The sequence below is a fragment of the Dipodomys ordii genome, unplaced genomic scaffold (assembly GCF_000151885.1).
Source record: "Dipodomys ordii isolate 6190 unplaced genomic scaffold, Dord_2.0 Scaffold121, whole genome shotgun sequence".
In the NCBI taxonomy this organism is placed as follows: domain Eukaryota; kingdom Metazoa; phylum Chordata; class Mammalia; order Rodentia; family Heteromyidae; genus Dipodomys; species Dipodomys ordii.
In genome coordinates, this window is record NW_012267337.1 from 1,932,225 (window position 1) to 1,943,411 (window position 11,187).

The 11,187-nt window shown below is 39.1% G+C and overlaps 1 protein-coding gene across 1 annotated transcript in view; it reads right to left on the bottom strand.

Annotated features, from left to right (window-relative positions):
- Chd8 (chromodomain helicase DNA binding protein 8) overlaps positions 1-11,187 on the bottom strand; it is a 44,167-nt gene that overhangs the window by 24,297 nt on the left and 8,683 nt on the right. Inside the window, exons 4-10 of the mRNA XM_013029668.1 lie at positions 10,724-10,838; positions 7,089-7,271; positions 6,940-7,008; positions 5,793-5,848; positions 5,197-5,314; positions 3,066-3,149; positions 996-1,133 (exon numbers count right to left, since the gene is read on the bottom strand). Coding sequence (XP_012885122.1) covers positions 996-1,133; positions 3,066-3,149; positions 5,197-5,314; positions 5,793-5,848; positions 6,940-7,008; positions 7,089-7,271; positions 10,724-10,838 — 763 coding nt within the window. The remainder of the gene's footprint in view (positions 1-995; positions 1,134-3,065; positions 3,150-5,196; positions 5,315-5,792; positions 5,849-6,939; positions 7,009-7,088; positions 7,272-10,723; positions 10,839-11,187) is intronic.

The window sequence follows — 11,187 nt, forward strand, 5'->3', positions numbered from 1 at the left end:
TAGGCAAAAGCATAAGACCCTACCTGAAAAACAAATTGAAAGCGAAAGAACTAGGGGCATAGTACTTGCCTAGTAAGTGTGAGGTCCTAACTCAATGCTCAGTATTAAAAAAAAAAAAAAAGAAGGGGGTGACCATCCAAAAGAAGAATGCAAATACATTACCTAAATTAAGAAATGGTAACCCCTCTGCACAATAAAATTATATTTTAAAAATCAGGCTGAGGGGCTGGGAAGGTGGCTCAGTGATAGAGTGCTTGCCTTGCATGCATGAGGCCCTGGGTTCAATTCCTTAGCACCACATAAGCAGAAAAAAAAGCAGGAAGTGGCATTGTGAGTCAAGTGGCAGAGAGCTAGCCTTAAGCTGAAGAGCTCAGAGACAGCGTCCAAGCCCAGAGTTCAGGCCCCACAACCGACAGACCAAAAAAAAAAAAAAAAAATCAGGCTGAGTGCCAGTGGCTCACACCTGTAATCCTAATTACTCAGGAGGCTGAGATCTGAGGATCAAGGTTTGAAGCCAGCTTGAGCAGAAAAGTACCCGTGAGACTCTTATTTTCAATAAACCACTCAAAAACCAGAAGTGTTACTGTGGCTCAGGTGGTAGAGCACGAGCAACAAACAAACAAAAAAACCCTGGGAAACTTGCATGAATACCAGTACATTGGTATTTGACTAATATTAAATGAGTAAAATTTTGTTTTAAGACATAAATACTGAAATAAAATGCAATAAAAATTTGACTTAAAATAACTTGGAAGATGGAAATGAATGGGTGGACAAATACAAGATTGGCCAAGTATTGATAATTGTTAGCTAGGTAGCAGACATATTAGGGTATTTCTTTAATCTCTGTACATTTGAACATTACCATAACAAAAAGCAAAACAATGAAACATGTCATTGGAAAAGTTAAATGACTGCTTATATTCCTTATTCCTATATTGACAAAACAATATTTTATGTCTATACATTTACCTTCTAAACCCAAATGTACCTACCACCCTTTTGAGTTCTGGGTGTCTGGACTGGATGCGTTTAAATTCTCGAATTTTTCCCTCATCAACATCCTCCTTCAGCTCCCATGTACTATCCTCATAGGGCAGAGAGCACCATTTCACCAGGTAGTAAATTACAGGCTAGAAAAAAACAAACTTAGTAAGTACATTCTTTGTTCTCTGCTGCGGTAAAAGGATGAGAATTTGGCTGTAAGATCAGATCACGAAGGACACCTAAAAGATGCTGGAAAAAGTCAGGCAGAACATACAACTATAAGCTCACTCACTAATGTATTCTTATTACTCTTACCATTCTTCCAGACAATTTATCAGAATCTCTTCTAAAAGTAAAATTTCTACCCAATTATTTTCTATAACAGTAGTACTAAAACAGTAGTACTAAACTAAAACCAAACAAAATAAAAACAAGAAGAGGACCACTCTTTTCTTGCACTATGTTGAAAGTGAAAGGAGAGTTCACTCTCAGATCATTTTCTTTCGGCACAAGATTTTATAGTGGCAAGAATCTGACTCATGGGCTGGGAAGGTGGCTCAGTGGTAGAGCGCTTGCCTTGCATGCATGAGGCCCTGGGTTCGATTCCTCAGCACCACATAAAAGCCGGAAGTGGCACTGTGGCTCAAGTGGTAGAGTGCTAGCCTTGAGCTGAAGAGCTGAGGGATAGCGTCCAGACCCAGAGTTCAGGCCCCACGACCGGACCCAAAAAAAAAAAAAAAAAAGAATCTGACTCATAAATCTGGTTAACATCATGTATGGTTCATGAGTAAGTTCAGCTTACAAAGAACTAGTATCTTTTATTTTTTAATAGACACAGTACATTGATTCACAAGATATAGATAGAGTAATATATAATACACTACATATATATACATATATACAAGGTAAAAAGTGAAAAAAGCATTTCAACATTAGCATTTCATGTTACAGACTAAAAAGCTAAGAAATGATGGAAAAATGTGAAAGCACATGCATCAGTACTAGTATCTTAACAAGGTTTTCTTTTTTCTACTGGTCACTATTACAAGTAATAAAAATTTTGTAAATAAAATATGACTGCAGTTATAAACTGACATGCTTAATGGTAACTCCTTTGTACAACTACTTGATAATAAAAGTAATATGACTGAAGGAACTGTAAGCATGGCTCAAGAGGTAGCTCTGAGTGAAAAAGCAGAGTGAAAGCATGAGGCACTAAGGTCCAACCAATCCCAGTACTGGCACAAAATATACATACATATATACATACAAAAATAAATAAAATCTAAATGTAATTTGAAGTAAATTTGAAAGAAATAATGTTGAATTCATTGGTGATTTAGGTCTGTATGACTCTTACTTAGAAACTAAAACCTTTTGTGAAAACATCAAGTGTTTGAGCACTTGATAGTTTTCCAATACAAAAAAACCCCAAAATACTAATATAGCAATTCCCAGTCAAGCTATACGTGAAAATCACTCAAAAAGCCAATTTAAAAATTAAGACATTGGAGTCCCATTCTAGACTTAATAGTGGGTGTGGAATCCTAAAATGTGTTGTAAAATACAAATTTGAGTTATGGCACAAGTGATCAAGCACCAGCCATGAGTGACCTGAAAGTACAAGGCCCTGTTCTAGATTGGCACATATACACCAAAACCAATTAACAACAACTACATTCAGAAACTGATAGATGTAAAGCATTTAACTGAAGTTTAGTTATAAAAATATGTAATTTTCAACAACATGATTTGGAGAAACATAAGTTCCCTTTCCCCTACCCCAGACCCTAACTGTAATTGAGTCTGTATGGTCTTCCATTCAAAATCTGAAGGAAAATGAGACGCAGGGAAATGACTTTTCAGATCTAGATATTTAACTTTGAAGGAATCCATATTTTTAGCTTCTGTATACCCTGGTCTTCCCATTACCTTTCAATGATCCCATAAAAAATTTCAGAAAAACCTTTTTAGTTTAAGAGAGCTGTTTTCAGGCACATATGAAAAATAATGGATTGGCAAGCAGACCAGTAGAAATCTATACATAGCCTTTTATGTCCTTCCATGTCCCAACTCACCTCACCATTATCCTTGTCTATGCTGTGAGACTCATCCAATATCCTATCCACCTCTACATAGTCTGGATTAAAGGGCTCTTCATCCTAGATGAGGTATAAAACCAAATGATAAAGGAAAAAAATTACCCGGTAAACCTGACCTACTTTACAAAATATTAAATTCTACAAACTTACATAGGTATTTACTTAGAAAGTTAGAGAAAGTATCTCCTAACATAGGTTTGTTCTCCCTAACATAGGCTTGTCTCTCCATTGCCTTTTTAGGCTTACCTCTTTACCAAACCATTTCTATATAAAGATAGAAACATGTTCTATCACTTCACATTTTAATTAAAATTATACTTGATTTTGCATCCCTCTGCAACTATTTTCCTGCTCTGCTTTATATCCAAACTCCTGTCACAAGTTTTATCTATATGCTATCTCTATTTCTTCATCTTTATTGTCTATCCATTTCACTTCATTTCAGTGGCAATTCAGCAACTCAGGAGGCTGAGATCTGGCGATTATAGTTTGAAGCCAGCCCAGGCAGACAAAGCCAATTCTTATTTCCAATTTACAAGCAAAAAGCCTAAATGGAAGTATGATTCAATGGGAGAACCCCAGCCTTGAGTGTAAAAGCTAAAGCAAGAACTTAAGGCCCTGAGTTCAAACCCCCATTACCAGAAAAGTCAGTCATGAATAACTTCCACATTGTCAAATATAATAGATTCCTTACTTATCTTGCTCCAGTTTTATTAGTAGTAACCCTATATATAGCAAACTTAAAAATTCTGGTAAATTATTTCTATATCAGATTAGAAATTTGAGAAAAGAAAATGTTTTCTCTTAAGGAGTGAGCTACTTATGTCTAAAGAGACCATTAATGTCTAAAGAATGATTTTGGAGGGGCTGGGAAGGTGGCTTAGTGGTAGAGCACTTGCCTTGCATGCCTGAGGCCCTGGGTTCGGCTCCCCAGCACCACATAAGCAAAAAGAAAAAAGCCGGAAGTGGCGCTGTGGCTCAAGTGGTAGAGTGCTAGCCTTGAGCTGAAGAGCTGAGGGACAGTTCAGGCCCCACGACCGGACTCAAAAAAAACAAAAAAAAATGATTTTGGAGGGGGAAGATTGCCTCAAATGGATCAAAGATCACTGTATCATCCTTTTTGATAATATATGCATATTAGATAAATCAATCTCACAATACTGTATCTGGTAACTAATAAATAGATCATATTTAAATCTAGAAAAATAAAATCATGGGCAATTGAGTTAGGAAAGTAATGATTAAAATTAAACTTTGCCAGGTGTCAGTGGCTTATGCATATAATCCTAGCTACTCAGGAGGCTGAGATCTGAGGATCACAGTTCCAAGCCAGGTGCGGGCAGGAAAGTCCCTGAGACTCTTATCACCAATAAACTACTCAGAAAAAGCTGTGGCTCAAATGGTAGAATGCCTTAAGCACTGAGAGGCTCAGGGACAGAGTCCAAGCCCTGAAGAAAGCCCCAAGACTGGCAATAGAAAAAAAAGATTAAACCTTATATGCAAATATACAAATTAACTGTAAGTCTCTTGAAGGGTCAGCCAAAGCTGAAAACCCCAGTAATTTATGCTTCTTTAAAAAAGTGATCAACCGGGGCTGGGAAGGTGGCTCAGTGGTAGAGTGCTGGCCTTGCAAGCATGAGGCCCTGGGTTCGATTCCTCAGCACCACATAAGCAGAAAAAGCCAGAAGTGGCACTGTGACTCTAGGTGGTAGAGCGCTAGCCTTGATCTGAAGAGCTGAGGGACAATGCTCAGGCCCAGAGTTCAGGACCCACAATGACCAAAAAAAAAATTAAAAAAAGTGATCAACCAAGCACCAGTGACTCATGCCAGTAATCCCAGCTACTCAGAAGGCAGGGATATAAGGATTGTGGTTCAAAGCCAACCTGGTCAGGAAAGTTGTGAGACTCGTAACTCTAATTAACCATCAAAAAGCCAGAAGTAGAGCGGTGGCTCAAGTGACAGAGCACTATGCTCAAGCATAAAAGCTCAGAGACAGTGCCCAGGCCCTCAGTTTAAGCCCCAGGACCAGCACACACATGTACACACACATATGAGCATACACATACACACACACACAGAGTGACAAGCAATAGTAATTCCTAATACCTCATGGAAGAAGTGTCTCATCTGAGCCATTTTGGTTTTGAAGCGCTTTAGTTTTTGATGGATTCTTTTATCCTTCTCTAGTTGAGAGATAGTAGCCCATTCACAGTGCAGATAGGAACTGCAGGAGATGGAAATAATTATGGTTCAAAGCATTTGAGATTTTTGGAATAGCCAGCAGCAGGTAAGACAAATATATGTGTAAACTGGGAGTTGGCTTATATCAGTGTTTTTCAACTTCTAATCTGCAGACCAACCACCTGGTCTGGAGTATGTAGGAACATCCATATTTCCAAGTAGCACCTAAGTAATATTAACTCTGTTTATGGACCATACTTAAAGAGTAGCAAGACCATGGAAAAGGAATATAGGGTTTGATTAGAAATCACTCTCACCATACTTTCCTGCAAAGAAATAGGAATAGTCATTTCAATTCCTAAGTTTCTTCCTAAACAGATACATTTCTGCATTAAAAATAGAAATTTGGGCTAAGATAAACAATGAAAAAGGACTATGTTCACACCCATGCTATTTTACATAAGGAGACTCCTACAACCCTGTGGAGTTTGGGGCAAAGAACTTTTGCGTAGATAACGTACTAGTTCTTATACTTGACAAAGAATTCTTCTGCTTCGGTATACTGTCCAGAAGGAAGCTGAGAAAAAAGACAGAAATTACAGTCACTAATCTTACTTGTCAAAGAAAAACCACTCATGCTAAAACTTTAATGTTCCTTGCATATATTACTGACTCAGGATTAAGCAATTAATCTAGTTCTTCCATACTAGAGATCTGATAGCTGAGAAAAAAAATTTCATGCATCCTAAACTAAGATTAGTGGCAATAAGACAGTTGCTATTTACTAGTTAAAATTTTTTATACATTAGCAATATATCCTGTCATTCAGAGGCGCTCACACTGTTTAGTGAGAGAGGTTATAGTTCAGTAATAGAGTACTCTGGATTCAATCCTGAGCACAGTTAAAAAAAAATGTTTTAGGGCTGGGAAGGTAGCTTAGTGGTAGAGTGCTTGCCTTGCATGCATGAGGCCCTAGGTTCAATTCCTTAGCACCACATAAGCAGAAAAAGCTGGAAGTGGTGCTATGACTCAAGTGGTAGGGTGCTAGCCTTGAGCTGAAAAGCTGGGGGACAGCATCTAGGCCCAGAGTTCAGGCCCCACGAAGAGGAAAAAAAAAAAACTTTTAAATAAGTAAAACCTCAACCAGGTGCCAGTGGCTCACGCCTGTAGTCCGAGCTACTCAGGAGGCTGAGATCTGAGGATTGATGAAAGTCTGTGAGACTCTTATCTCCAATAAACCACCAGAAAACCAAAAGTGGTGCTGTGGCTCAAGTGGTAGAGTGCTAGCCTTGAGCTGAAGAGCTGAGGGACAGCGCCTAGGCCAAGAGTTCAAGCCCCATGACTGACAAGACAAGAAAAAAAGGAAAACCTGGGGGTAGCTCAGTAACATTCTATAACACCATTTTTTGTTTGTTTTTGCCCGTCCTGGGACTTGAACTCAGGGCCTGAGCACTGCCCCTGAGCTGCCTTTGCTCAAGGCTAGCATTCTACTACTTAAGACACAATGCCACTTATGGCTTTTTCTGTTTATATGGTACTGAGGAAATCGGAACCCAGGGGTTCATGCATGCTGGGCAAGCACTCTACCACTAAGCCACATTCCAAGTCCCACAGTTACATTTTTTTAAAAACTTAATAAAACCTGTGAATACACTATAAAGGCCTTACCTCCTTCTTCACAACCCGCATAGAAAGCACTTTGTCCACAATAGCCGCATCTTCTTCACTGGGATTCTCCTATAGCAAAAAGATACTGTCAGTTAACAAATGACTGACAAGGAGGACAACCTCTTAAATTATTTATGTTCTCAACTTACCACAAAAAACTGCATGGAAGGCAAAGTCTCACCATCTGGTTCTTGTACTGGTTCAGGAAGGATAGGCTCAGGTTTTATTGGACCAGTTACATCTACCTCTTCTTCCTCTTCATCATCTGTAATCTTTATATCCAGGTCCTCTGTATATTTTTTTCGCTTCACTTGGCGGTTTGAGCGTCTCTTCTTGAAAGAGAAAAAACACACAAAAACAGTTGAAATTAAAATAATAATAGTTGTTCTTATGATAAAAAAAAGGGTGAGACTAACCAGATGCATTGTACTCAGAAATTGGTATGTTGTGTTGCTGTAGAATTGATAGGTTACAAAAGTAAAGATGGGCATTGGTGGCTCACACCTTTAATCCTAGCTACTCAGGGAGGTAAAATCTGAGGATTGTGGTTCACTATCAGCCTGGAAAGAAAAATTCATGACATTTCCATCTGTAAACACCAAAAATTTGTATTTGGAGCTGTGACTCAAGTCATAGCTAGTAGAGTGCTAGTCTTGAGCAAAAAAGCTCAGAGCTGGGCACCAGCATAATTCAAGCTGTAATCATAGCTACTTAGGAGGCTGAGATCTGAGGATCGCAGATCAAAGCCAGCCTGGGCAGAAAAGCCGGTGAGAATCTTCTCTTCAATTAACCACCAGAAAACTGGAAGTGGCACTGTGGCTCAAGTGGTAGTATACTTGCCTTAAGCTAAAGAGCTCAGGGACTGCGCTCAGGTGCAGAGTTAAAGCCCCATGACTGACAAAAAGAAAAAAAAGCTCAGGGACAGCATCCAGGCTGAGTGAGTTCAAGCCCTAACATCGGCATATACACAAAAAAGAATTTGGATATAAAAGAGGAAAAAAGGGGAAAAGAAAGAAGAAATTTCAGAACAGAAAGGTTAAGAACATTTTAACTGAAATGAGTTGGTTCTAAAATACATTTATGGCTGGTGGTTCACACCTGTAATCCTCAATACTCAGGAGGCTGAGATCTGAGGATCACGGTTCAAAGCCAGCCTGGGCAGAAAAGTCCCCATGAGACTCTTATCTCCAATTAACCACTCAAAAACCAGAAGTAGAGCTGTGGGTAGAGCTCTAGCCTTAAGCAAAAGAGCTCAGGAACAGTACCTAGGCCCTCAGTTCAAGCCCACAACTGCCAAAAAATAAAATACATTCACAAAAATATAAAAAATAAAAAAAAACTAAGAATAGTCAGGAAAAATAGAAATGGTATGTCATAATAAGTATATATTTTTATTATATATAGTAAAGGTGTATTCAAAATAACACTTAGCTGTTAATTCCTCAAAAGCCAGGCACTGGGGGCTCACACCTGTAATCCTACTCAGGAGGCTGAGATCTGAGGATCGAGGTTCAAAGCCACCCCAGGTAGGAAAGGTCGTGAGACTCTTATCTCCAATAAACCACCAGAAAAACCAGAAGTGGCACTGTGGCTCAAGTGGTAGAGCACTAGCCTTGAGCTGAAGAGGGACAGCACCCAGGCCCAGAGTTCAAGCCTCACGACCAACCAAAAAAAAAAAAAAAAAAAGTCAAAGAAATAGTGCTCAGATGTTGACTAAAATATTATATAGATTTAGAACATAATAAAAATGGTACTTCTAATCAATGAAGAAATGGCACGTTACTCTGTAATTAGAATTGGGAAATACTGACTAGTCACATAGAGGACTAAATTTAAAAATTCTACAAGTGGGCTGGGAATGTGGCTCAGTGGTAGAGTGCTTGCCTCGCATGCATGAGGACCTTGGTTTGATTATTTAGCACCAAATACACAGAAAAGGTTGGAAGTGGGTGCTGTGGCTCAAGAGGTGGAATAATTGCCTTGAGCTGAAGAGCTCAGGGACAGCGCCCAAGCCCAGAGGTCAAGGTACACAACCGATCAAAAAAAAATTCTAAAAGTATCAAGTATGTAAGTATAGGGCTGAAGGCAGAGCTCAAGTGATTGAGAGCTGACCTAGCATGCATGAAGTCCTGAATTCAAAAAACAGTAGAACAAATAAATAAAGAAATATAAAAGCAGGACATTAAATTTCTAAAGAAAAACAGAAATATTTGTAAAGTAATTCTAGAGTAGGGAAAAAATCTTTCTAATAAATTAACTAACTGAAGAGTATTAGAAAATTTAAGGTTGTATGCATAAAACAATCCATTACAAGCAAAGTTAGGGCAAACAGTAAACTGCCAAAGCCTTGATATTGTACTTCTTTTGGTTTTACCAATGCCTCTCATCTTCAAAACAGAAAAGTTTTGAGACTAAGCACTCAAGGTGCAGTCAGAATTCTCAAGTATAAATTCTACTCTCAAGCAGAAAAAGTAAGGCAAAAGGGATAGGTTCACAGGTCTAAGAGAATGCCAAGTATTGACATAGCCATTACAGCAAATCATTTGAATTACACCATGATTTCATAATATTTCCTTATTTTTTGAAAAACTAAAATATGAGGAAATAATTTATATTTTTATGAGTGTGTGTGTGTGTGTGTGTGTATGTTTGTACACCAGTCCTGGGGCTTTCCTGCTCAGGCTGGCTTTGAACTGTTATCATCAAATCCCAGCCTCTTGAATAGGTAGGATTCCTGGAATCAGCCACTGGAATCTGGTGATAAAGTTTTGTTTTGTTTTTCTTTACTTTTTAAATTATTTTTTGTTTGTTTGTTCCAGTCCTGGGACTTTAACTAAGAGTCCAGGTGCTGTCCCTAAGCTTCTTTTGCTCAAGGCTAGCACTCTACCACTTGAGCCACAGTGCCACTTCTGGTTTTTTTCTGTTTATGTGGTCCTGAGGAATCAAACCCAGGGCTTCATTCATATTCTAGGCAAGCACTCTACCAGTAAGCCACATTCCCAGCCCATATTATGCTTTTTGTCTTTAAAAAAAAACAACAAAATTTAGCAAGGTGCTAGTTGCTCATGCCTGTAATCCTAGCTACACAGGAGGTGGAGATCTAAGGATTATAGTGCAAACCCAGCCCAGGCAGGAAGCTCTACGAGACTCATCTCCCATAAACTACTCAAAAAAAAAAAAAAAAAAAACAGAAGTGGTGCTATAGCTCAAGTGGTAGAGGGCCCACCTTGAATAAAAGAAGCCCAGGAATAGTGCTCAGGCCCAGAGTTCAAGCCCCAGGACCAGGGAAAATAAAACAAAACCAACCCAATAGTTGGAAGGCATAGACCTTTAAGGCCTACTTCAGGTTCTGGTTTGTTAGCTACAATTAGATGTAACTTAAGTGTCATATATAACTTATATGCATAGCCTGAGCTGGTTTTTTAGGGTTAGAGTGTGTAAGCTTTCTCCACTTGAGGCATCATGGTAACTGTCAAAGTTTTGGATCTTGAAGCATTTTGGATTTCAGATTAGGAATGTTTAAAACTTTACTAAGTTCTTTTTCTTTTTTGGGGGGGGTCTGGTCGCGGGGCCTGAACTGTGGGCCTGGGCTGTCCCTCAGCTCTTCAGCTCAAGGCTAGCGCTCTACCACTTGAGCCACAGCACCACTTCTGGCTTTTCTCTTTTTGCTTATGTGTGGCTGAGGAATCAAACCCAGGGCCTCAGGCATGCAAGGCAAGCGCTCTACCACTGAGCCACCTTCCCAGTCCCCTTTACTAAGTTCTTTAGGTAGGGATTCCTTTACCTGAATGCTGCTTTCTTCATCCTCCCGGGGTGACTGTGCAGGCATGACTTCCACATCTGAATTATCAGATGAAGTATTACGCTTTCTCTTCTTACCCACTACAGGAGTGATAGTGCTAAAAAGAAAAAACAAATCTGATTTTCAATGAGAACAAGGAAACTTTAGGGTAAGACAACATAATTAATCCAAATCACCACAGAGCAGGATACCAGACAACTGTGCTTGGATATTAAGTCTATGAAAAAAAACAGCTACTGAGTACTATATTTGGAAAAAAGATACTGGGGCTTGCCAAATATTGACTGACTACATTTGACAAATCCTTGCTACTACTGTACTCACAAATATTTAATGGAAGGTAGATAAAGACAATACAATATATAACACATTAAGAGACACAAGGAGCCAGGCGCCGGTGGCTCACGCCTGTAATCCTAGCTACTCAGGAGGCTGAGATCTGAGGA